We start from the raw sequence: 26,346 nt of genomic DNA, 5'->3' as shown, positions 1-26,346 counted from the left end.
AGGATAGGTGCTGTGAATCACAGATTTGGTGCTGATCATGAAGCCAAAATCAAGCCACTGTTTTGTCCCAATGGGGAAGCATATTTGCAATCAGAACTCTGAACTCTCACACTCCTGGTGGTTGTAGCTTCTTATTCGGCTCTTTTGTCTGCAGAGCCAATGGACGCTCCCCATGCTGGGGAAAATGGGAAGTGGACCCTCAAGATTTGCAATGAAGGGGCAGAAGAATGAAGGGAGGGCCTCAAGGGGGAGCTTACTTCCAAATGATTTCCTGGCTTTGTTTTTCCTCCTTTGCCTCCCCTAGAGATATAAACTCTACAATATCAGACATGTGACAATAAAACTATGAACCCAAATCCCACTCTCTTCTTGGCAGAGCAGGGGGCATGGCAGCTGGGACTCCTCCCAAAGGCTCCATACAGTGGAGAGTTTAGTGTTACTGGAGTCAGTGACAGCCAATAAGCTGTGCACCTTTGCTGAGGTTGTTAGTGGGGTAGGGACATTGCACTAATAAAGACAGCTGCTTCTTTGAGACCACTTTCTCAAAGTGCTCAGCTTGCTTCAAGGATAAAAAGAGTTTTCTGACTATGGAAAGACTCAGAAGACATTCTGAACACTTTGGTGGAGAATTCTCCTAGAGTCCAAAGCCAAAGTCTGTGCCATTGCTTGGATTGGAAAGTGAGGTTCTTTTATGCTTCTTGCCATCTTGGTGATTCTAGAATTTAGAGGGTACTACAGAGAGCAACAACCAATGTGCATTACAGTTTAGGCTGTGCCTTCGGCAATGTGTTAGGATCATCTGTAGCCCTGATGCTTTAGGATACTTGGATGGAGACAGAGATAAACCAGGGCCAAGAGAAGAGTGAGAGTATACCTGATGGGCTCCAGAATGCCTTCCAGAAGGGAGGTTGGAGTCTGATTTCCTTTGAAAGCACAGAATTGGATTGCTTAGTGCAAGGTCCCTACCCAACTTGCAACCTCACCAAAGGTGCACAGCTTATTGGCTGTCACTGACTCCAGTAACACTAAACTCTCCACTGTATGGAGCCTTAGGGAGGAGTCTCAGTTGCCATGCCCTCCGCTCTGCCAAGAAGAGAGTGGGATTTGAGTCCATAGTTTTATTGTTACATGTCTGATACTGTAGAGTTTAAAGTCTCTGGATGGTAAAAGAAACTCCTCCCTACCAAATGAGAGCTGACTGGGAGCAGGAGAGGGGAATTCCCCCATTCCCTATGGCTGTGAATCAGGGCCCCTGTGCTGAAATGTACATCCTACTACCTGAAACTCAAGACTCACTAGTGAGTCAGCATTGCCCCACCTGATTATCAATGGAGGGCAAAATGCTGGGAGCATTGCAGGCCCAGAGCATGTTGGGAATGACTGAGTCCTGAAGAAGCTCTTTTGAGAATACAGCAGATTCCTCAAGAGCCTGTGGAAAGACTCACAAGATGTTCTTATTCTCCAGATCAAGCAGATGAAGTGTGTATCAACAAAAGAAGACATCAGGGTGGCCTACTGCCAGGGCTTGATGCTTGCAGAGTCAGGGAGTTCGTCCTGATCTCTGCCTTAATTCCCCCTGCTTTACCCCCTTTCATCAATTCTTCAGTTGAGTGACATGAGAGTTGGGACTTTGTTTTGCTCATGGCAATATCAACAGTTTCTAGGTCCATGGGTGATTTTAAAACAAATAGTTAATAGTCAGTACAGAACAGGTCAGAATAGACTGGCTGGGGATCTGAGCAGGGTCCAAGTGGATAGAGTGTGGGTTTGTGTTCTAGTCTTGGTTTTATGGCTGGTATGCTATAAGACCTTGAGCAAATCACTTGACCTCTCTGGGCCGCAGTTTTCTCATCTATGAAAAGGGGAAATTTGGCCTTGAAGTTGCAATCAGATGCCTACAGGGTCAGGTAATTAAAGTTAATGAGTGAGCTCGATAGAGTGAGTTTGTCCTGACTGCTACATGCAGACTCCCTCTAAATGGGCAGCTGTTGCCAGGTAGAACTGCTGGTAGAGCATCCAGAGCACTTGACTCTTTAAGAGATGCTGAGAATCTGGATGTTTATGTGAGATCTCCTGATATTTAAAATACTGTGTGGGTAAAAACTGGCTAAGTCAGTTTTAGTCTCGGTCTAGATCATCTAGAAGGACCCTCCCAGCCTGAGTTTTCTGATTCCAAAATATATGTCTTCTAAAGAAGATGCTTAAGACATCCCCTTAGTCATGGGAATTTCAGGTGGTGCAAAAATGAGTGCGTGTATGTGAGCTCATACTTGTATGCCATTGGGCTTCTGACTCCCCTCAAATGATACTCTCCCAATGGCCTTACCCCTCATCCCTCTCACACACCTACAGTGGACCTTGTTTGGTCCCCAGAGCCCAGCCCTGGGCCAGATGGAAGATGCTACTTGTCTAGTGATCTCATCAGCAGTAAATAGCTAGCTGTGCTAATGGGCTTGTCCTTCTCCCAGTGAAGGCAAGAGTGGCCATAGGGCAGTGGTTGAGACAGAGTTGGCTGAGTCAGGTCTTGGGGCCTTGCTGCCTTCTGGCTACAGCCCAAAGCTAAACTGGGACTTGGAATCAGGTCTATGTTATTATCAATCTGGGGCTCTTCAGCACACTTGTATGAGTATGCTAGAGCAACCATAACAACGTATCTCAGAGTGGGTGGCTTGGACAACAGAAATTTTTCGTCTCATAGTTCTGGAGTTTAAAATTCCAAAATCAAGGGCCTGAGGGATGTGACTAAAAGCTCTGTTCCAGGTATCTCTCCTTGGCTTGCAGCTAGCTGTCTTCTCGTGTCTCTTCATATCACCTTCCCTCTGTGGGTATCTGCTTCTGTGTCCAAATCTCTTCCTTTTATTAGGACACCATTCATATTGGATTCAGGCTCACCCTAATGACCATATTTTAACTTGATTACTAAGAATTCTGTCTCCAAATAAGGTCACATTCTGACATCTGGCTGGGGTTGGGGGGGCGATCAGGACTTCAAAATACAATTTGTGTGTGTGTGTGTGTGTGTGTGTGTGTGTGTGTGACAATTCAACTCATTGCACCACTCCTCCACGGTTTCTCACTCATTACTCTAAACACCAAAACCTAAGTGACCTGCTTATTCCCCATTTCACCTGTGACAGCTAGTGGTTGAGGGTGGGGGATTTTTTAAAGTCTCATTTACTGCTACACAGTCTCCTGCAAACCTGTCCTCTAGTTAGATGAGGAGGGTGAAGGAAATCTTATCAAGCACCTGTTAGGATACATACAGGACTTGAATTTCAGGTAATAACAAGGAATGCCTTCCTGTTCTCTGACGCACTGTCTGTATAGTACTTTTAGTCTTTACACCAATAATAATTGCAAGTACATATAAAGCACGTGATAAGTGCCAAATACTGTTGCAAGCAGTTTCCATGTAGTCATTGAATCCCCACAATACCCCTGAGGTAGGTACTATTACTAACCTCTTTCTACACATAAGAAACTTTCCCAAGTGTGTAGTTACTGATGGAGTTGGGGTTTAAACCCCAATAGTTGGCTCAAGAGGCTATGCTTTTAATCATTACATGATAGTGATTAGAGAAAGCAGGAACTCCAGCCTGGGCAACATAGTGAGACCCTGTCTTTACAAAAGAAAAAAAAAATTAGCCTTGCATGGTGGCCCATGCCTGTAGGTCCAGTTACTTGGAAGGGTGAGGTGGGAGAATCGCTTGAGTCCAGGAGGTTGAGCTCTGACTGTGCCACTGCACTCTAGCCTGGGTGACAGAGCCAGACCCTGCCTTAGAAAAAAAAAGGAACTGAGCTGGGTGCCAGTGCCTGTAATCCCAGCACTTTGTGAGGCTGAGCCGTCTCCCTTAAGCCAGCCTGTGCAACATAGCAAGACCCCATCTCAAAAAAGAAGAAGAAGAGGAAGAAAGAGAAAAAAAGCAAACAACAACAAAAAAAGAAAAGGCAGGAATTATTGTTCTCATTGAAGAGATGAGGAAACTGAAACCAAGAATCTAAGTAACTTACCCAGGGTCACAAGGGTAAGAGGCAGAGTAAAGGTAGAATTCTATTCCTGGAAGCCTATGGCTGCCCCCAGACAGGACCAAGTGACCTGGTTCTCTTCCTCATGACAACTTCACTTGCACAGGCCCACGAGTGGCAGGGCCAACCCAGAATCTCAAAACCCTTATTTGTGCTTAACTGTCTGTATACTGCAGGGTAATTACGGGGCGTGAGGGAAGGAGGCACCCTCTCGACTTAGATCTGAACTCCCAGTCGCTTCCACTTCCCAGGACCACCAGCCCTGAGGCGTAAGGGCTAGGCCCGAATCTGGGACTTTCTTCGCCGGAGCTAGAAGCGGAGGAGTAGGGTGGAACCCAGGCCGGACGCCGCCGGGCCGGGCCGCCCAGAACGCGGAGTATCGCATTTCTTGCAGCTCGCCAATCCCGAACGCCGGAGGGCGTGGCCGCACCTGGGAGGCGTGGCCGGGCGCTGCGAGGTCTGCGGCGTCCTGGGGCGAGGCGCTGACGTGAGCTCGGCGCACCTGGGCCGGGCAGGTAAGGGCTGGTGCGGGACGGGGAAAGGAGCCCGCAGTCCGTGTTTGGGTAGAGCCAGGAGCCCCTTGGCCAAGACGTCGAGGAGCGTGGTAGCGACGGTTGATCTTCGCTGCGGACTTAGTTCGGAGGGACGTCCGCTTCTGGTGGACAGATTGGGCAAAGGTGGGGACGCCAACTTCTGGGGACCAGGTTGAGGGAGGGGAGGCTCCCCCGTGGGTGGAGTAGGACCTGTCCCTGTAGTTTGTGGGGGGTGGGAGAGCTTGCTTGGGGGCATCTGTGTGTTTGCGGGGGTTACCCAGTGGGACGGGGTACCTGTCGCCCTCTTCTAGATAGCTCTGGGGCGGCCCCAGTTCTGTAGCGCTAGGCCCCTCCCGACTCCACACTTGTGTCTGCTCTCCCTACCCCCACCGCCGAAACGGAGGGCACTGTCTCGGCCCCCACCCACCCCGCTATTTGGTAGAGCTTGAGCACCGCGCCCCCTTCAGTCTTAACAACTTGCCGCTGGCCTCTGTGCCCCAGAGAGGGGACTTCCCAGGTCCGCAGGCCCTTGGTCCTAGTGGGCGTTTGGGGAAACTGGGGTGAGGGTGGCCAGGAGCTTGGGAAGCACTGGCGGTTTGTTTTCCCTCCCTGAGTCTGTTTGGCACAGTTAGGCCCTTCGCCCTGGGCCTGGGAGACACCCATGGATTTCCAAGGAGCGGAGGTAGGTGTTGGGGAGGATGGCGCTGGGGTGTGGTTGCTCTGGGGGTGGGCCCTCTTTGCCCGAAGGGGCTGGAGGGTGGTATGGAGAATGGGGAAAGTCTCTCAGGCCTGACTTGGAAAGGAGGCCTGAGGTGTCCTCTTTACAGGGAGCCTGCTCTGTGGTAAAGGGTCACCCTGTCTCAACCTGTTGTCTTGTTGGATGTCAAGAGTGGAAGTGAGGGAAGGGAGAGGAAGGCACTTGGGTGGGACTGGTGAAGGCTGGTGCTGACCCAGGAGCGTGGTTTAGGATGAGACGTGTGCATGATGTGTGACAGTGGCACTCAGTACCTTGAAACTCCCATTTGCCAGACCCTAACTTCCATCCAGCAGGGGGTAGGGTGTGGGGATTTTGGCTAGAGGCCTGGAGTTTACCCCTAAGCAGGGCTAAACTAAACAGGGAAGCCTGAGGAACTTAGAGGATGGCATTTCACTTCCTTCAGGAGAAAGGGAAGAACTGGGACTGCTCAGACTTGTCTGCAAGAAATGGCGTGTGTTTTAAGCTGAGTGAAACCACTGACGGCCAAATCTCAGCTTTGGAGTGGTAGTGCCCCTGGAAACTAGTCAGGGGAGGGTCTATGGAGGCGGCAATGAGGGTGTTTATGGAGGATCCGCTGCCTAGCATAGGGGGTATGGAAGAGGACAGTTAGTGCCCCGAGGAACTGAAAGTTCCCCGCTTCTATATTCAGTGTGAGGGGAATAGATAGGTTTGCATCATTGTCCTTTGGCTGGTTAAATACCTGTTAGAGACACAGGCCTTACATTTTGCAGCTAGAGATATCAAGATGAGTTCAGCTAGGCTAAGGTGGTTCTGCAGGTGTTGGGATTTAGGTGGTGAGATTGTTTTGAAAGAGAACTCTGATTTAGGTGTGTTAGAGAGTGGATGTACACAGTCTCCACCTCAGTCACTTTATTGGCCCTCTATGCTGTTGGGATCTTTGTTGATGTTTTTAGTTTACTTTCTTGGAGCATAGAAGAAGATGAGAGGGACATGGAAGAGAGGGTGCAGTGGCAGGGTTTGGTACAGACCTGACTTAGGAGGTAAAGCATCTCAGCCCAGATGTAAAATGGGCAGAGAGATACCACGTTCAGGTCATGAGGGTGAAATCATACATGTTAGGAAAGGGTTCATGCAAAAATTGTAAAGCCTACACAGATACAAAGGATTGTTGTTACCATCCTTCATAAAAAATGTCTTATTGTCCTAAGGTTAACAATATTACTTGTAGTTTTTTATATTATAAATTGTAACATTGTACTAAACTATGAATCATATATAATGTATATAGGAGAATGTAAAAAGCACCCATAATTCCCTCACTAGATAATCATTACAAATATCTTGTTGCATTGGTGTGTTTATTTCCTCTTTTCAGTTCCGTGTATATGTGCACGTGTATGCAAGTATATGCTGTGTTACAAGATGGAGATAGTGCTACACAGTCAAGTTGTATGCTGTATTCCTCCTGCCCCCACAACTTCATATTGTAAACATTTCCTTGAATATAATAAAAATTCTGACAGCTGTTGTTAATGGCTACTTGATGTTACAGCCTGTGGTTGTGACATAATGAACCATTCCCGTCTCGGTCATTTGGGTTTTCAATTTTTCCATCTCTGCCTGTTTTTAGAATTGTAGTTAATAGGTGGTAGGTGGGGGAGATCTTGGCTGACTTTCAGAAGGTGGAGAGGGTTTACAGTGAGGGAGGCAGGGCATGGGCTTGGAGGAGGGCAGGCTGGGGCTCCTTCCATGAGGCTAAGGCAGGACTGCTCATGTGTAGTTCCATCTTAGGAGAACACTGAGAACCCAGGGCTCTCGATCTTAATCACTGATCTCTATGGGTGGCTGCTTCACCTTTCCCATCATCAGGGGCAGCTCCTGATCTTGGCCTGATTGCCTTAATTTTTTCACAGTGGGCTTTGGATCAACTGCAGTAAGCCCTTTCGGACTTTTCTTCAAACACACTATCGGTCAAGAGGTGGATTTTAATGTTTGATAGGCCCAGACACAGCACTTACCAGTATTGCAATGGAAATTATCAAAAGTTCCTTACTATATGACTGATTTGGTGCCGATTTCCCTATCCTCTTTTTCCTTCCCTTGCTTCATCCCCTTTTCTGCAGTGATAGGACTGGGGAGCAGAAGGTAGAACTAGTCCTTGAGAGAATATGCATCCCTCCTCCTTATAAGGTGTAAATGTACCCCATGGTTTGATGATTTCACATGCTGCCCTACAAAACACAGTAATTCAAGGCCAACTATGTGGGGGCACTTGAACACTTCATGCCAACCTTACCTACCCACTGTGCTCCCAGGGGGAAGGTTTCAGTTGCAGGAGTTGGTAATTGGGTCAGAAAGCTCAGGTGAGAGCAGGTCTTACCTTGCTCTTAAAGTGCCAGACGCCGTGTTGGGTTTGGGTTTTTCACATTTGTTGGGAATCTGGGGAGAGAAGTGGTGTTACGGACCACTCTGTCAGCTAAGCTCTTCTGGGTAGAGTCTTCACCTGACTCAGGTTGTTTGGTTTCAGAACTATGATCCAGGTAGGGATCGTTCTGGGTATGAAGATGGCCTATTTATCTTCCACTCCTCCTCAGGCGATCGTGGGGCTTGAGAAGTTCCAATGTGGAGCTTCTCAAGAAGGAACATTGAGCTTTAGTGTTTAGTAACTAACACTGCGCTTGGCACACAGTAGCTGATGAACAAATATTTGTTGAATGAGTGTTCTTTTTCCAGGCATCTCATTCTCATCTTAAAAACAAAATAAGAACACCAGAAAATCCAAACACAACATCTCAGGCAAACAATTCTCCAGTGACTAGTTTTTTTAATCAGGCACCCAATCTGGGAAGGCTTTTGTTTTCTGCTGTGAGTGCCAGCTGCTGTTGAATGTTATCTGCTAGGCACATGTATTTTTATGAGAATCAATTGCAGACTTTACCCAGGCTGTCTCCTGCAACCAATCGGTTCACTCCAGGCTTCATTGGGAGATAAACAGACCCAAGGGAGGAGGCTGCCCTAGCCATGCAAAGCTTGTCTCATGACTGTTTTTAGTGCTCTAAGTACTCTTAGTACTTTAGTGTTTGGTTATCCTAGGACTTCTGAGCTTTACCAGACTAAGTTGCGGAGAAGTGTTCTCAGAGCCTTTGTCACCAGTGTGCCCAATCCTTCTCCCAGACACTGGACTGTTGTATGGATATCCAGCTGAGACGCCCCTTTTCTCCATACAGAACCTTTGAGCGGCCAAGGGAAAGCCAAGTCGACTCTTCAGATCCCTGTGGACACACTGCCTGCTCTTCCATGTAAGTGAGGACTCAAGTCTGGGATATACCCCTCACCTACTTCTCTCTCCCCATGGTGGTGTCATTTCTTTCTAAAATATTCCCATTCACCTTTAGTTGTCTTGTTTAAAAAGAGAACATGCTTCAGCTTCTTTTTTATATAGTTGTTGCTGTTTCCGTAACTTTTTTCTTCCTTCTCCTGAGATGAGATTGAAAAGAACAATTTCCCTTCTCTTCCAAAGCCCTTGGTGCTTCAGGAAGGACTGTGTTCCAGCAGGATGACATCACCTTTTTATTTTTCTGCTTCAGGATTTAAATAGAAGAAATGTGATCTACTTGTATGATAAGTCTGATTTGGCTAAAGCATGAAGTATAAATGGCTTTGGAATCAATGAAAAGAACCTTTTAACCTCTTTTCTTTCCCACCTGGCACAGTTTATTCCCATATTTAGTTTCTTTGCTGTAATCTAGTGAAACTGTAGCTCTAGTAGATGGGAAAGGTGGCTGGGAAGGGTTCCCAGTGGCTGGCTTAATTCTTCTGCTCTTCCCACTTCTCCCCCTGAACCCCCAGATCATGGCCCTCCACCCCCGCAGAGTCCGGCTGAAGCCCTGGCTGGTGGCCCAGGTGGATAGTGGCCTCTACCCTGGGCTCATCTGGCTACACAGGGACTCTAAGCGCTTCCAGATTCCCTGGAAACATGCCACCCGGCATAGCCCTCAACAAGAAGAGGAAAATACCATTTTTAAGGTAAAGGACTTCTTCTACCATCAGACCTTTCTGGATTTGTTTTTTTATTTTTATTTTTTTAAATTTGGTATGAGGAATATACTAGACCTAAAACTGGTGAAACAGAGAGAATGCTTATGATGGTGGTGCCCAAACTCAGCAGGCATAGTAATTCCTCTTTTGGGGGCCTGTTTGTAGTGGTTGAAGCCCTTTATTCTTTCCCATTGTTGAAGGTACTCAATCACATCCCAAAGTATACCAGCTGGGGTTGGTTAAAACTCTTATTTTTAGTGATTGCAGTGATATGATTGTTTCAAAAGCTACCAAAGATCAGCAGTTGACTCTTCCTCCTCACTCAGAGCTCTTGCTATGGAGAGAGGTGTTTGGCCTGGGAATGGATACTCAGACCAGGGCAGAACTATTAGGCACCGAGTATAGCTTATGGGATTGGTATAGAGGGCTCTCAGCAAGTTTTTTTCTTTCTTTTTCTTTTTTTTGGGGATAGGGTCTTGCCTTGTCAACCAGGCTGGAGTGTATAGTGGCATGATCATAGCGCACTGCAGCCCTGACCTCCTAGGCTCAAGTGATTCTCCCACCTCAACCTCCCACATAGCTGGAACTACAAGCACACACCACCACTGGCTAATTTTTGTATTTTTTCTGTAGAGTGAGGTTTCACCATGTTGCCCAGGCTGGTCTTGAACTCCTGGGCTCAAATGATCCTCTCTGCTTAGCCCCCCAGAGTATTCAGATTACATGCATGAGCCACTTGCACCTGGTAAGATTTTCTTGTGAGTTAAAATATTTTGCCTCATCTATAACTGCCCCTTAAAAATTAAAAGTGATTTAGTTACAAGTTTTAATTTTATAAATGTTTTTAAAAATAAGAAATAGCACTGACAGTCATTTTATTTAACTGAAAAGACTTAATCACATAGCATTTTGCAAAATTTAAGTGAAACCAAAGCTTGATTTAAGACAGAAGTAAGTGGAGAGGCTTCTCGTGGGAAAGGTTTTCCTGTGGATTGAAACCCTGGAGGCTGTGCCTCTGCTCCTGACCAGCTTCTGTCTTGGTCACTTCCATCTCATGAGTAGCTTTAGTTCCTGTGTCCCCAAGACACTGAGAAGCTAGTTTGCCCCTTTCTTCTTTGGATATAAGCTAGAAGTCGTGAGTGAAATACAATCTGTACTGTAGGGCTTGCAAGATTCATGCCTCGGGTCCTTACTGAGACCGGGTTTGGAAAAGACAGAAAATGTGAGTGCAGGATTCAAAAGAAAGCATCCTTGGCATGTTTCCCACCCAGCTCAGTTATGTCAGGTCTAGAGAGGACAGGCAGAGAGAAAATTGGCCTGAAGGTACTTAGAAGGTAAATGAGTGCTCTTCATTTAGATTTTAAATAATGATATAAAAGTGATGAAGTTAGCACCTATAAATGAGCACTGTGCCGGGGACAGTAGCTCATACCCATAATCCCGGCACTTTGGGAGGCTGAGGCGGGTGGATCACAAGGTCAGGAGTTTGAGACCAGCCTGGCCAATATGGTGAAACGCTGTCTCTACTAGAAAAGAAAAAAAAAAAAAATTGCAAAAATTAGCCTGGTGTGGTGGTGGGCACCTGTAGTCCCAGCTACTCAGGAGGCTGAGGCAGGAGAATCACTTGAACCCAGGAGGTGGAGGTTGCAGTGAGCCAAGATCGTGCTACTGCACTCCAGCCGGGGCAACAGAGTAAGAATCCATCTCAATTAAAAGCAAAACAAGACAAAACCCAGCACCAATTATTGGACTTGGCATTGAGAAGGGCAGGGGCCCATCCTGGCCTGGTTGGCCTTTTGTGGCCATGGTCTGAAACTGGGTTTGCTGTTAAAGTGTCTGACAGTGGCTGGCCCTGGGGAAGAAACTGCTTCCTGAAAGCCCTACTCATGAGAGTGATGCTTTGGGCTTGCATGCTTGGGGCTTGCAGAAAATTAGGCTGTGGGGAGATGGTTTTGTTTAGTTATGTTTGTGCATCTGTTTGCAGAGTGCAGAGGGAGGGTGCTTTCACAGACACCAAACTCTGATGGCCTTTAGCAGGATATCCAGGTGGGGAACTAACATTAAATAGGTGTCTGTGTCCATTAATTCTGATGACAACCCTCTGAGGGAGGTATTACCTTCATGTTATTAATGCAGAAGCCAAGTCTCAGAGGGGCTGAATAACTTTTCAAAATCACACAGCCAGTAAATGGTGGGGTCAGGATTTGAACCCATGACTTTCTGTCTCCATCCCACCTGCCCCCCATTATACTGCCCTTTCTGATCAAGAATTGGAAGACCTGACCTCAAATTCTGCTACCATCAACTGCATGTGTTGCCTTGAGCAAGTTTTGTAACCTCTCTGGGCTTCAGTGCCCCCTTTGGTAAAATGGGGATGAAACTGTTCTCGCCTGTGAGAATCAAGTGAAATAAAGTATGGGAAGGGATTCGTAAAGCACTATAAAAATGCAGAGATTATTTCCACTTTAGGAAGAGAAATAAGGACCTGCACAATGATTAGACTCTCTTGTTAGCAAGACTCAGAATGGGTTTGAACAAGCAAACCCATTTAATAAGTCACAATGATTGCCACATGGTTCCTCCTAGGCTCCCTTTCTTGAATCTAAAGTTCCAGTCTTGAAGAATATGGCTCTTCACTGCATCAGCCTGGGGGCCTCAGTGCCATCTGGGTGGGTCCTGGGAATGGCTGAACGGTGAGCAGGAAGGCTGGGGCTCTTGTTCTGGTTGGTCTGGCTCCTCTCCATGGAAGAGCAAAGCTTTAGGAAGCCACAGAAATGTGCAGACCTCTGCCAAAGTCTTCATAGCCCAAGTCAGCTGGGTGGGGCCAGAGTTAGCATGGGCACAGAGGATCAAACGAACAGAAGGGAAAATGTGGGGAAACAGCAGCCAGGTACTGCCAGTTAACTGGAGATAGGCCTTCCAGATACCAGCAAGCAGTGAAGTTGAAATCTCCTTTAGGGGGTTGGATAGAATGGAACGGGAGTTAGGCCCCCTAGTGTGTGCTCTGCCAGCTGGGGCAGCACAATTTTGTCAAACGTCTTCATTCCATACCACAAAACAAACGGAGGGACCCAAATCTGAGAGGAAGTGATCTGAATTGAGGGAGGAGGATTTAGATTAACTCTTGAGGATACTTCGTCATGATTGTGAGGTTCTTTAGCTGAAGGAGACCAAAGCTCTTGAAGGATGGGGCAGAAAAATTCAATTTCAGCTTGAGGAAGAAGCCTATGATCAGAATCAGAGGAAGGGATTGGGTTTGGACAAGTCATACCCCTGTTAGCTTGAAAATATTGGTGTGTGCTTCCGGTCTTGAGTTCTCTGCTACTGGCACCTACTTTTTTGCCATTAGAACAAGTTGTACTCCTGCACAAAGAGATCAGAGAACTTGTCAGCGGTGGGGGAGAGTGGCTATCCCATGATCGGAAACAAGAATGCCTGTTAAAGCTAAATGTAGGGTTAGGATTCTACTCCCTGCTTTGCTCCTGAGTACCTTGGTCTATGGCTTGAGTGGCTTAGATTTTTTTTTCCTCATTGAGGAGGCAAACTTCTTCTCCTTGTCTGGGAAAAGTGCTGTGAGTTTTCATATTTAGAAACCAGAGAGAAGGCATCAAAGTGGTTTTAGTCTGTGCTGCCAGCCACTGGTGTGGTTGATAGCATGATGTATCTCATGAAATAGAACTTTGAGGGGATAGGGAAAGGTAAGGGGTGTGGAATTTTTAGGACTTGAGGCCCTCGGCCAGTGGGACAAGCTGAACTCCCAATGTGTTTTCTTCCCTCCCAAAACCACTTGGTTTCTATAATTCTTTATTTATGTATCAGATTGAAGACTGAAAGGAGGGAACCCAAAAGGCCAAACTGTTCATATCCTCTGCCATACTTCTTTGTCTTACCTATTGTTGTATAAGCAACTCATGTCAAAAACGAATAAGCCAAAAAAAAGTTACTCAAAATTCTGCTATCCAGAGTTATGATCTGCATTTTGGTGCATATTTTCCCCAGACTTTATCTTCAGCCCTTTATTATAGCATTGTCATCTTGAGGGTGCTGGTACCAATGCTTGAGATAAGGCTTCTCCTTTCAATATATTGTGTTTGCACATGGCTTTATTTCCCTTAGGCGCCTGCCTGCCTGGTCCTAAGGGCAGTGTTTCCTGCTGCAGTCTCTGTCAATTGGGGTTGGGATGGTGAGGCAGTCATGAGAGAGAGAGAGAGAGAGAGAGAGAGGATGGATGAGTGTGTGTGAGAGAGAGAGTGTGTGTGTGTGTGTGTGTCTATCTATGAGAAAGGGTAAGCACACACTTTGCAGTGGTTCTGGGCAATGGTAGGACTCACCGTGGTTTCTTGTTCTCAGGCCTGGGCTGTAGAGACAGGGAAGTACCAGGAAGGGGTGGATGACCCTGACCCAGCTAAATGGAAGGCCCAGCTGCGCTGTGCTCTCAATAAGAGCAGAGAATTCAACCTGATGTATGATGGCACCAAGGAGGTGCCCATGAACCCGGTGAAGATATATCAAGTGTGTGACATCCCTCAGCCCCAGGGCTCGATCATTAACCCAGGTAAGGCCCCGGGTGCTGGGGAGAATGTGGGCAGTATGCCAGATTCTGGGCTGGACTCTTAAGAGATAGTCAACTTGAGAACAGCCTGATTTACAAAGTTTAAGATGGGTAAAGCAAGAAAGCCTTTCTCTGGGAAGGACCCAGAAAACAAAAGACACAAAGTCAGCAAAGTTGTGCTCACTTAGGGGAATGTTTTTTAGCCTGGTTACTTAAAGCATTAGAAAATGGAGGGGTATACAGTTCTACTGTAAAAGTAGCCTCTCTTGGGATTCAAGAGGCCAGGTAATTTTGAAGGAGAAGAGATTAAAGCTTAGAAGGTTTGAGTCCTAAACCTCACTTTACTACTTGTGGGACTTGAATCAAGTCATTTTACCTCTTGTGAGCCTCAGTTTCTCCCACTCTAAAATATGGGATCTCAGCTTTCCTATTTACTTCAAAAGCTATTGTAAGAATCAATGAACATCGTCTGTAAAAAATTAACATGATCTGTAAAAAATTTTTTTTTAAATTGACAAATAATAATTGTACATATTCATTGGGTATATAGTGATGTTTTGATACATATAATAGAGACAAAATCAGGGTAAATAAGTTCTTTATAAATATTGGGTGGGTGATCATTTAATTCACTGGATACTTTGACTAAGAGAATACCTCCTGATCCCTCCTATTAACTCCATACTTAACAAATACTAACAGCCAGATAATTTAGATGTACGCTCCAGTGAATCCAGGGAGGTCCTGCCATGAGAGAAGCGTTCGTTCCTCTTATTAAACTTAAAAGGATGAGTAGTTGGTGTCCTCTAGCATCAAGGGATGCTAGTGCATAGGAAGCTAATGTGTAGGTATGCTAATGTGTAGGAGATTTCTAGGAGAAGGAAGTCGGGTCAACTCCTGGACAGAAGAAGAGAGGACAGCTTGCATTGGGGCTCTGTAGGAAGAGTTAGAACAAGGATTAATACACCCTTGATTCTCACTCTGTTTAGCTAGGACATTGAGGTTGTGTACTGAACCTGAGGAGTCTCTGGGCTAGCAGTCCCTAGTTTGAATGGTGGGTCAGCTGCAGGGAGGGATGGCAGTGCAACCTGAATGGCTCACCTGTGAGCTTGTGTATCTTGGGTAGGATCCACAGGGTCTGCTCCCTGGGATGAGAAGGACAATGATGTCGATGAGGAAGATGAGGAAGATGAGCTGGATCAGTCGCAGCACCATGTTCCCATCCAGGACACGTTCCCCTTCCTGAACATCAATGGTGAGCAGGGGTGACATGTGGTACAGAGACATAGGGAGGATGTAAGGAGTTTTGACCTTGGAACTGTCAATACATTGGCCACCACTGACCTGAAAGCAGGATGGGTCCCTGCAGCCAGGCTGCTGGTCTGTTAGCAAGCGGGAGTCAGAGGTGAGGAACTCCCTGCTGGCTTAGTTATCCCAGTAGAGTGGGTGGATTTCAGGCAATAGAACATCTTCTGAAGCTTATGTGCTAATTCCAAGAAATAGAAAACTTGAATTCATTCTTAATCCCACATACAAATATATCATCAGTTATACATTTTGCCGATTTCCTTCAGGCCAAGTACAGCGTGATTTTTATGAGTTATGGGCAAACTCTTGCAGTATTTCCCTTGGTATAAATTCTGTGACACTTCTTTAACAAGGACTACTCTGCTTAGGCTGTATCACAGGAAACTTGTGATGTCGATAGCTGCTAACTCTAGTCTCTGACAGGACTTATCTGCAAGAGACTTTTCTTTTATGGGCTTTTGAATCCAGCTTCCCAGGAACATTGAGTTGGGAGCTTGAGAATCCACTGTGTGACAGAGCAGGTACCGAATCTCCCACTGCATCTTCCAAGGACACATGAACACAAATCGCATTGCTCTTCGGCAGCATCTTTACTTCATTTGTCCACTGAAATGCTCCTACTCAAATGACTTGCATCCAGCTGACCAGTTTTTCATTGTCTTTTTAGTACGATCCGGCTGCAATGGGTCAAAATGAGATAGCTTGTGCCACCTATAAAACTTAGGATATCAAGATGATAGGATATCAAGATGATTTCTTTAGAATTTTAAAGTACCTTACCCTAGGTGATGCCCCTACCTTTGAGAATCAGGAAATGACACTTGTCTGTCCACTGGCCCTCCTTCACCTATCCTTCCATTTATATCTTTGCAACCAAGTACAGGTAAAGAGAAGTTTCATAGAGATCTTCCAGGTCAATATTGCCACATGTTCAACATCACTAATTATTAGAGAAATGCAAATCAAAACCGCCATGAACTACCATCTCACACCAGTCAGAATGACTGTTTTCGAAAAGTCAAAAAATAACAGATGCTGATGAGGTTATGGAGAAAAAGGAACACTTCTGTCCTGCTGGTGGGAATGTAAATTAGTCCAGCCACTGCGGAAAGCAGTTTGGTGATTTCTCAAAGAGCTTGAATCAGAATTGCCATTCTACTCCACACTCCTATTATTGGGTATAATATAAATTGTTCTATCATAAAGACACATGTACACATATGTTCACTGAAGTACTTATTCACAATAGCAAAGACATGGAATCAACTTAAATGTCCATCAACGGTGGATTGGATAAAGAAAATGTGGTACATATATACCATGCAATACTATGCAGCTATAAAAAAGAGTGATATGTCTTTTGCAGCAACATGGAAGTAGCTGAAGGGCATTATCCTAAGTGAACTAACACAGGAATAGAAAACCAAATACTATATGTTATCACTCATAAGTGGGAGATAAACACTGAGTACACATGGACACAAAGAAGGGAACAATAGACACTGGGGCCTCCTTGAGGACAGAGGGTGGGAGGAGGATGAGGATTAAAAACTAGGTACTATGCTTATTAACTAGGTGACTAAATAATCTGTATACCAAACCCTAGCACACGTAATTCGCCTGTATAACAAACCAGCACATATATCCCTGAAACTAAAATAAAAGTTAAAAAAAAAAAAATTTGCCACATGTGACATTCCCACTTAGTGAAATTGAACATCTAGAAATGTGGGATCCTTTCCCAAATGTTTGGCTGACTCATTCTGTTATTCTCATCCCCTATAAGGATGCAATTTATTTCCAGGATCCTGATTTCCTATTTCTGTTTATATTTTATTAAAGCTAATATTTGCCTGTCCTTATGACTTAATCTGCCTTTAATCCTCTTTTGGAAAGTTGTAGAATAGATACTAAAAACAAAAAAGTAACATGGGAACATAAATTTAAACAGGCTTATCCACAAAGGGTCAAAAGAAACATTAACTTTTATGATTTCAGAGCTGTTGGGGCAGAGGATGAAGAATTGTTGAAGAATAGATGCCTAAGAGGTGAGGCTAGGAGGAGAAATCTGTAGACTTTGAAGCAAGTCAACTTTGACAGTAGCAGGGATATTGGATCCTTTTGAATAAATAATACTTTTACATGGTTTAAATTCATAATGGTACAAAAAGGTAAATCAATGGAAAGGTTTTCTTCTGTCCTGTCCCTGAACCTGTCATTTCTTTTCCTGAAGGAATCAGATCCTTCTAGGTTCTTGAGTATCCTTCTAGACATTTTATGCATGTAAAAGTATTTGTTTGTTTTTAAAGGGATTTCTATGCATTAACAGTTCCTCGAAGCTAATCAGCTAATTCGGTTGAGTTCATTTTATGGAAGACAACCAGCTTCTATTTAATTTCTGGGGCCGAATCTCTTACTCCTTGTAATTTAACCTCCAGGGAAAACTGACTTGTCTGTTAATCTTCAGCAAACAAAGGTTTTTAAATCTATGAATTTATGGGAGAAATAATTTGATGAGGAAGCAGGAGCACGGGAACCTGCAGGGAATCTTATTTCTTACTGTGTAAGTTATGGGGATCACTGATGGGCTAGAAGATCACACTGGATCAGAGTTCAGTGTTTAGTTGTTGTCTGCTGACGTTGTGAATTCTCAGAGCATCAGGAAGCAATGTGCATGTGTGGTACCCTGTCTGCTCACCATATGCTTCTGTTCTAGGTTCTCCCATGGCGCCAGCCAGTGTGGGCAACTGCAGTGTAGGCAACTGCAGCCCTGAAGCAGTGTGGCCCAAAACTGAACCCCTGGAGATGGAAGTACCCCAGGCACCTATACAGCCCTTCTATAGCTCTCCAGAACTGTGGATCAGCTCTCTCCCAAGTAAGTGTGACTTTGTCTTTCTTGCTAGGTCTTCTGCTCCTGTTGCAGACTCCTGTTCTGCTTTCTGACTTCTTTTCTTTGCCATGTATTAAAAAACCACTTCTCCTAGAGGTACTTTCTGGCTAGCCCATGAGTCACCAGGGAAGAAGTAAAGAAACACTGGCCCACCTGGGTGTGGTGGCTCACATCCATAATCTCAGCCCTTTGGGAGGCTGAGGTGGGGGGAATGCTTGAGGCCAGGAGTTTGAAACCAGCTGAGGCAACATAGTGAGACTCTCTACAAAAAAAATTAAAAAAAAAAACTAGGTGGGCATGGCAGTGCATGCCTGTGGTCCCAGTTACTTGGGAGGCTGAGGTGGGAGGATCACTTGAACCCAGAAGGTCGAGGCTGAAGTGAGCCATGATCATGCCATTGCACTCCAGTCTGGGCAACAGAATGAGACCTGGTATCAAAAAAAAAAGAAAGAAGAAAAAACATTGGTTGATACGTACTTGCCCATGGGGATGCTCTGATTGGTTACAGCTCCAGCTCCAGGTTATTCAGGTCTTAGGTGGGTAGGAGGCCCAGGTTTATCACTCAAGCGGGGGGATTCAGTGACAAGGTCAGTTGAGGAACAGGGAGGTTAATGGCCACAGATTTGGTAGAGGAGGCTCTTGGATTTTGAGAGGCTTTAGGACCTACAGAAAACACCTCTTTCTGAATTTGGTGCAAATTTATGCCTGGGTCTCCCTTTCACACTACACATGGTAGGTGTGTGAGTGCTATTAATACAATTTTGTTCAAGAGGCTAAGTAGCTTTGATAAGGGGTATTGGGTTCATTGGAGATTTGCTGAGTAAAAATTAACTTTGCTGTGAACTGTGTCCTTTTGTGGTATATTATTAGAACAGATCCCCAGTGTGTGTGCTCACATGTCATTTTCAGAAAAATTGTTTGGTATTGCTTTATGTTCCTCAGCTTTCTTTAAACAATAAGCAAAAAATGAGACAGAAATCAGATACTTTAGTTTTTAGCTCCTTCCAATGCCCATTGATATAAAGACTCAGTCAGTATAGCATGGGGATACTAGGACCACTTTACTTGATGAAATTGTAGCCCTTAGGGTGTGGTGATTGAACAGAAATAGTTGAGATGGACCTTGAACTGTTTGCTTTCAGGAAGCCTTTTGAGTGAATATTCCAGGGATATGTTGATGTCTCCCTTTATTGCAGGAAGGATAACTATGGCAGTGGCCTTCCTGATTGCTGGTTGAAAGGTGGCTTGATCTTAATGGACTTGCATGAGTCACAGGGATGACCAGGCAGAGCAGTGAAGCAGGACTCTCACTGTCATCTCTAACCTTGCAGTGACTGACCTGGACATCAAGTTTCAGTACCGTGGGAAGGAGTACGGGCAGACTATGACCGTGAGCAACCCCCAGGGCTGCCGACTCTTCTATGGGGATCTGGGTCCCATGCCTGACCAGGAGGAGCTCTTTGGTCCCATCAGCCTGGAGCAGGTCAAATTCCCAGGTCCTGAACATATTACCAATGAGAAGCAGAAGCTGTTCACTAGCAAGCTGCTGGACGTCATGGACAGAGGACTGATCCTGGAGGTCAGCGGTCACGCCATTTATGCCATCAGGCTGTGCCAGTGCAAGGTGTACTGGTCTGGGCCATGTGCCCCGTCACTTGTTGCTCCCAACCTGATTGAGAGACAAAAGAAGGTCAAGCTGTTTTGTCTGGAAACATTCCTCAGTGGTAAGTCATTTTTCAGAAGGTTGATGGTAGGAATTGTTCCCTGGAAGTACATTTTCCACCATCCTTCCCTTTCACCCCTCTGCTTTCCTGGCATGGCAAAGATCTTAAAAACTTTCTTCTGGAGGAGGTCAAGGGAGAACAGAACTGTGGTTCTAAAAAATGGAGGTGACTGAGGCAACAAAGAAGGGAGTTTCTCTCCAAGGCTATGTACTTGGAAGCTATTTTTAAGTTGGTTGTGGCTCCTTCAATGGCAGAAGAGGGAGACAAGTGTTACCAGCTTGTCTTTAACTTTGGAAGATAACCCTATCGGTTATATATTCAGAATAGCACGTATTTTTTTGGGAAATATCTGAGTGGTGAATTCAAGCAGGCAGTTTTAGGGAAAGCACTGAGATGTAACTTTTTTACAATGTGGTTTGAACCCCAAGTCGTGATCAATGGTGTCCAAGTGAACCCTCTGAAATTTGTACTATTCAGTATGTTTGTGCTATTCAGTATGGTTGTCACAAGCCACGTGTAGCTATTAAGCACATAAATATGACTAATGTGACCCAGGAACTGTTTAATTAATTTAAAATTGGTGAGCATATGTGGCTAGTGGCTATTGTAATGGACAGCGGAACAGATGGTACTTGTTGAGTGGATGTGGAATGACCCAGCATACCAAACTTGCTCTTCCACTTTCTGCAGATCTCATTGCCCACCAGAAAGGACAGATAGAGAAGCAGCCACCGTTTGAGATCTACTTATGCTTTGGGGAAGAATGGCCAGATGGGAAACCCTTGGAAAGGAAACTTATCTTGGTTCAGGTGAGAAGATAAGGCTGTGTCAACAACTCTTTTCCTTCTTGCCAGTGCTTTAGCCCCCAGGTCTGGGTTGAGCCTTCATCAAGCATCCATCAGCTCATGTAGGTTTTAATCTCATCAGGTGGGGTAACAGACTCAGGTTTGTGCAATGGAGCCATGCTGGAAAAGGCAAGGTCCTTAAAGTGGGTGACTGATTTAGTGGAGATCTTATCTTTCATTCTTTTACTGACCTTAGAGTCTTGCTGAAACCTCACAGGATATGACCCTTTCCAGCTTTTCTTTATTTATACACACACACAATGTAAATTGCACTTTTTTTTTTTTTTTTTTTGAGACATGGTCTTGCTCTGTTGCCCAGGCTAGAGTGCAGTAGTGCCATATCAGCCCACTGGAGCCTCAACCTCCCAGGCTTGAGCAATCCTCCCACCTCAGCCTCCCAAGTAGCTGGGACTGCAGGCACAGGCCACCATGCCTGGCCTAATTTTATTTTTAGCAGAGACGAGATCTTACTATGTTGCCCATGCCGGTCTTGAACTTCTGGGCTTAAGTTATCCTCCCGCCTCAGCCTCCCGAAATGCTGGGATTATGGGTGTGAGCCACCATGCTTGGCCTTTTCCAGCTTTTCTTAGAAAAACCTTTTGAGTTGCTTTTAGGAATATAAATTTGTTCTAGGACGTGGCAGCAAGGCCACTTGGGCTTGGCCCCTGGAGTTGTGTAGCAAGGCAAGCAATAGATGACATTTTGTTAAAAGTCTTGCAAAGTAAGCTGTCATTTATTTAGGCATGTGATGTAATGCTACATCTAGGTTCTCTACCTTCATTTGAACCAACTTCCAGAGTGAGCATTGGCAGGAGGATGGTCCAAAGAGAGGAAGGCATATCCTATATTTAGATAGTAGAATGAGGGTCTTCCTCAGGGCCTCTTTGGTCTGTCCTTCAATCTTGGGTCCATCATGCTATTTACAAATACCTTTTCCTCTGAGGTTACACGTATGTTCTGTGTCCCAAACAGGTGATTCCAGTAGTGGCTCGGATGATCTACGAGATGTTTTCTGGTGATTTCACACGATCCTTTGATAGTGGCAGTGTCCGCCTGCAGATCTCAACCCCAGACATCAAAGATAACATTGTTGCTCAGCTGAAGCAGCTGTACCGCATCCTTCAAACCCAGGAAAGCTGGCAGCCCATGCAGCCCAACCCCAGCATGCAACTGCCCCCTGCCCTGCCGCCCCAGTAATCATGAATGCCATCTTCTTCCTTCTCTTTTTTATAGTATTGTACATATGGATTTTTTTATTGTTTAGATTTAACCAGCTTTTAAATCTGTCTTTTCTCTAACAGTGTTAGAAGTCTGTGATTCTCCAAATATGCCTAGATTTAAAGCTGATTTAATTTATGGAAAAATCACCCTTCAGAGTTTACTTTTCTTTTTCAAATCTCCTAATGGTAGTATGATGTAGCATAGCAGTAGGAGATTTGGCCTGGGAGTTTGGACACCAGGGTTCTAGCTGCAGCTTTGCTTCCAATGTGACCTTGAACAAGTCTTTTAAACTCTGGGCTTCAGAATTTATTGCTTGTAAAGTGAAGAGATTGGAATGATGCCTGAAACTGCATCCAACTTTAAAACCGACTTGATGACCTTCTTCTACTTGTACAAGACTAAACTGCCTGGAACAGACTCCTTCTTCATTGTTCTTGTACCACATTTTTCCTTGGTTTTGTTGAAGTTTCCTCAAGCACTGATTTGTCCAGGATCGAGCTCTGTTTGACCTGTTCTGCTAGTATAGTAAGCTGGCTCCCTGATGGGGGAAGTGAGAGGGAGAGGAGCTGGCTGGCTGGTTGCTTAGAAACCATACTTGATATCTAAATAGAAGTGGGTGCCAAAGTCTGAAAGTCACCCAGCCTGTGAAGTGAAAGCTCACAAATTTGGGTCCTAAGGGAAGCTACTGACACAGAAAGGCTAGGGATTCTGTGGAAGAATAGGTTGTCAGGCATTTACCTTATTACAATTCAAATACCAGTGTGTGTGGAGGTGGGGGGCAGGAGTGGGGAGAGGGGTAGATGACAGTATGTGATTCAGGTGGAAGTTTTAAGAGGAAAGAGCTCTCTTTATTTTCTTCCTTGAGCTAGACTCAGCTAGGGATCTAGGATACACTCCTCTGAGTACAAAAGGAAGAGTATCATGTAGATTTTTTTGCAGTTGGAAGAAATGGGTTGTTGGGTGTGTTAAGGCTGGGATGAAGAAGGGCTGGGCTGTACTCTTCTGGAAAGGCTCACCTAGTATAAACCTGCTTGTCTCCCTTACTAGTGGAAGTATCTGGGTGTGAACAGTGAAGGTAAAGAGTGGTAGAGAACTGTGCAGCTCTATCTGTCACAAACTGGTCTTATGTAGAAACTTTTGCTTGAGTCTTTAACTCTTTTGCCTTTCTCTTCTTTTCTGAGACAGAGTCTTGCTTTGTTGCCGAGGCCGGAGTGCAGTGTCATTGTCATACTTACTGCAGCTTTAAGCTCCTGGGCTCAAGTAATTGTCCCATCTCAGCCTCCTGAGTAGCTAGGACAATGGCATGCACTATGATGCTTGGCTAATTTTTTTATTTTTATAGAGATGAGGTCTTGCTATGTTGCCCAGGCTGGGCTTGAACTCCTGGGGTCAATCAATCTGGGACCTAAATTACAAATAAGATGCTAATCTGTGGTTTCAAGCCCCAGTCCTCTTGAATAGTGATGCCTATCTGTCTGTGTCAGGACATAGGAAGCCCATGTCTAGTCTGGTGCCTTTAAACCAGGCCATCTCCTACTTTTGAAAATGACTCAAAAGTTGAGCTAGCTTTCTTTTAAAAATTAAAAGTTCAAAATCAGTGGTGACACGAGGACTTATTTATTTTTTTTAAAGTGCTTAAGGCTTGGTTTTAGAGTTTCTAAGAGACCTAGTGGAAATTGCTATCATGAAAAGCATTGCCCATGCTAATAAAGTTTAAGAAATGTAGCTAAAGATAGCTGCCCAGCTTCAAGAAAAAGTTGGGTTTTTAGGGACCAGGAAGCATTAAAGGCACAGAAACTTTACATTTTGGGGTCGCTTTGTTGAGTGGGTGAAGTGAGGGATTTGGTCTTGATATTTGGCTGCCCCATCTGTGTGTGGGAGCTCAAAGCTAAAAATAACCCACTGCAGGTAAATTAGGAGGGCAACTCTTGTTCTTCTGTGAAATGCTAACAGGCTATCTGTATTCTGGGTGGGAGCCCAGATGATGTGAGCTGGTAAAGGGTATTGGGAAAGTGCCAAGAAATACCAAGCTTTTGGTTTGTAACCATTGTGAAAAGTTTATGAACATGTCAGAGGAATGGATGAGTGATTTGTGAGATCTTAACTAGATACCCCGTTTTCTTCCTTGTCTTGGTTCCTTTTCAGAATGCCAGGAGCATACATGCAGGGGTCCCAGCTGATCACCCTCAATGCTCTTTCTCTGTCCTGCTGGATAAATTTAGGTTTCCTTTTTTTAGGGCCTCAGTCTTCTATTTCCTTTGATGGCTACCACCACTTACTCCATTGATGTCTTTGCATCCTTGCCTTCACCTTGCTTAAGACTAGGAAGGGAGTTAGATTTTGTCACAGCTCTTCCTTTTGCTTGCTGTATACTCCACCAAACTAGATTAGTTCAAGTTAAAAAGAACCTATTGGAGGTAAACTGGGAGAAGCAAGTGTTGGATCTGGGCTGGCCCCTTTCCTATATAATTAGGTCCCTGGTTATATGTTCCCGTAGCACCCTATGCTTCCCCTTTCAGAATAATCATTTTCCTCGTAATGCTCAGCATCTTTATCCTGCTTGACTACAAACTTGCTGAAGGTAGGAATTGTTTGTCTTGGACTTTGCTGCCAGTCCTTAGGACAGTGTCTGGTACACAGTGTGTTCTCAAATATTTGTTGCTGGAATAAATGAATGAATTAAATCAGTCTTTTAGGGATTTATTTTTAACCACCATGGGAAAATTAAATAAATGGGGGAAGGAAAACATTCTAAAATTAGAAGACTACTTTCTGCTCTCAGCTTCTGACTCCCTCTGAGCTAAGAACCAGAGTTAGGCTGATAACTCCTATAAGCTGGTCCTCCTCCCATGCTGAGCCCATCTTTACTGTACAGTTAACTTTTCACCATCTGAAGACACCACCAACATAGACCCAGGAGTGACGACTCCATTGTAGGTGTCCGTCATTCCCTTAATCTCTATTCTGCTCCAAGTATAAATAAATTGGGGCCATTTCCTTAGACATTGGGGTTTTCTCAAGAAATCCTTTCTTTTCATGGTATGGGTCAAATAGCTGGTAGTTAAAAAGATGTTAACTCTTATGGGAAGTAACACTTTTCCTTTGTAATGACCTGACTGGAAAGCCTGTGTCATCACGTCTCATTTCTTATTTGAAATCAGCAAACTAGATTCAGTAGACATGACCTCATGCCTCATGAAAGTGGGGGTTTTGTCTTTTGCACACTGCAATACCTCCAGGACCTAGCAGCATGGCTGGCATGTATTTGTTCAAAGTGAATACTCACACCTTCACACCCTCTCTAGAGAGCTGTTCTTGTAAGTCTCTCAAATGTATGATTTAGAGAAGTCAAAGTTAAAAAAAAAAAACAAAAAAAAACGCTGCAGCACCACCCATAGGTGAGGCTATTCTGCAAAATATATTGTCTTGAGGTTTGTTTCGTCTGGACAAAACGTATTTCCACAGATACAACTCAAAGGTGTTAATTTAGAGTGCTGTGTGCCCTGTTTATGGATTCCCAGACGTCATAAGAGACGGAGGACGCTCGGCGAAGCAAAATGAGGGCAGCAGCGGGAAACCAGTTTCACCAGGTTCCGCCTTTTCTCGTTCACTTCCGCCCTTCCCAGTTCCTAAGCAGACAGGTGGGGCCGGGTTTTGCCTGTCCGGAAAGGGCGGGCTGCAGGGTGGCCCAAACTTCCGGCAGTGGCAAGGCGGCCTGGCTAGTGGTTCCAATGCGAGGCGGGAGAGCGGCTGGATGACGTCACGGAATGGGGCGAATGAGGGCGGCACCCGAGTGGGTGCGCATGCGCAACAAGGTGTCTGCCGGCCTAGAGCGGAGCCGGCTGCGAGGGTCTCCCCAGCACAGGCGGGATTTGCAGTGTTGCTTGCGGCTGGGCGCGGGGGACTAGCTGCCTTCCCGGCAGCAGGCAGGAAGCAGCAAAAAGTTTCTGAGCCCGCGAACCTGTAGCGGACGTGGAAAAAGAACGTATGTGAGAGAGACTTCTGCCTCATTTAGCAAATCACTGTAATATGCTCTGGTGTGGGGTGTGTGGATCAGAGAAAGCCCATCTTCCAAAGGTTCTTGATGTCGGATCGCAAGGGAAGGCGGGGCCAGCAGAAGTTAAAATACTACCCTTCTTGCAGTTCTAGCGGATTTCATTCATTCATTTTAATGTGTCAGGATGCGATGGTTGTTAGTCCACATTCTGGTGCATATTAATCAAATTGCTATTCTTACAACTATTCCCTGGTGGGAAGAGTAGGGGAGTTGTCAGTGGAAAGGATACATTTAGAACTTGGAGCTCTGTCCCAGAAGGGCTTTTGGGCGAAATGCTGTGAATTTTGCCAAAGACTGCCCCGCCTCCGCTTCTGCCCCAAACTCCTTAAGGTTTGAACCAGAGAACTTAATTTGCAACATATAAAATTTAGAATAAAAGCCAGAGAGAATGTAAATCTAGCTGTAAGGCTAGAAAGACACATGAATTTGAGATT

At 45.2% G+C, this 26,346-nt stretch overlaps 2 protein-coding genes across 6 annotated transcripts in view; both read left to right on the top strand.

The window, feature by feature from the left end:
- Positions 1-4,442: 4,442 nt before the first annotated feature.
- Positions 4,443-24,542, top strand: IRF6 (interferon regulatory factor 6). Of its 2 annotated transcripts, none has more exons than XM_017525564.2 (9): positions 4,443-4,541; positions 8,505-8,576; positions 9,127-9,303; positions 13,666-13,870; positions 14,994-15,122; positions 17,892-18,050; positions 19,397-19,789; positions 20,480-20,598; positions 21,607-24,542. In XM_017525564.2, exons 3-9 carry the CDS (start codon positions 9,130-9,132, stop codon positions 21,829-21,831), a joined length of 1,404 nt encoding a protein of 467 aa, XP_017381053.1. In that variant the 5' UTR covers positions 4,443-4,541; positions 8,505-8,576; positions 9,127-9,129; the 3' UTR covers positions 21,832-24,542. The 2 variants fall into 2 exon arrangements, with proteins under 2 accessions (XP_017381053.1, XP_017381051.1); XM_017525562.2 differs by having other exon boundaries at positions 4,478-4,703.
- A 427-nt stretch (positions 24,543-24,969) lies between these two features.
- CUNH1orf74 (chromosome unknown C1orf74 homolog) overlaps positions 24,970-26,346 on the top strand; it is a 139,179-nt gene continuing 137,802 nt past the window's right edge. For all 4 annotated transcript variants that reach the window (XR_005199662.1, XM_037737398.1, XM_017525566.2 and 1 more), the window contains exon 1: positions 24,970-25,840. The gene's annotated coding sequence lies outside the window, so the exon portion shown is untranslated. The remainder of the gene's footprint in view (positions 25,841-26,346) is intronic.

This window comes from Cebus imitator, unplaced genomic scaffold, assembly GCF_001604975.1.
Source record: "Cebus imitator isolate Cc_AM_T3 unplaced genomic scaffold, Cebus_imitator-1.0 Scaffold38, whole genome shotgun sequence".
Classification (NCBI taxonomy): domain Eukaryota; kingdom Metazoa; phylum Chordata; class Mammalia; order Primates; family Cebidae; genus Cebus; species Cebus imitator.
Note: the sequence above shows the minus strand (reverse complement) of the source record. Positions and strands in the feature narration are given on the sequence as shown.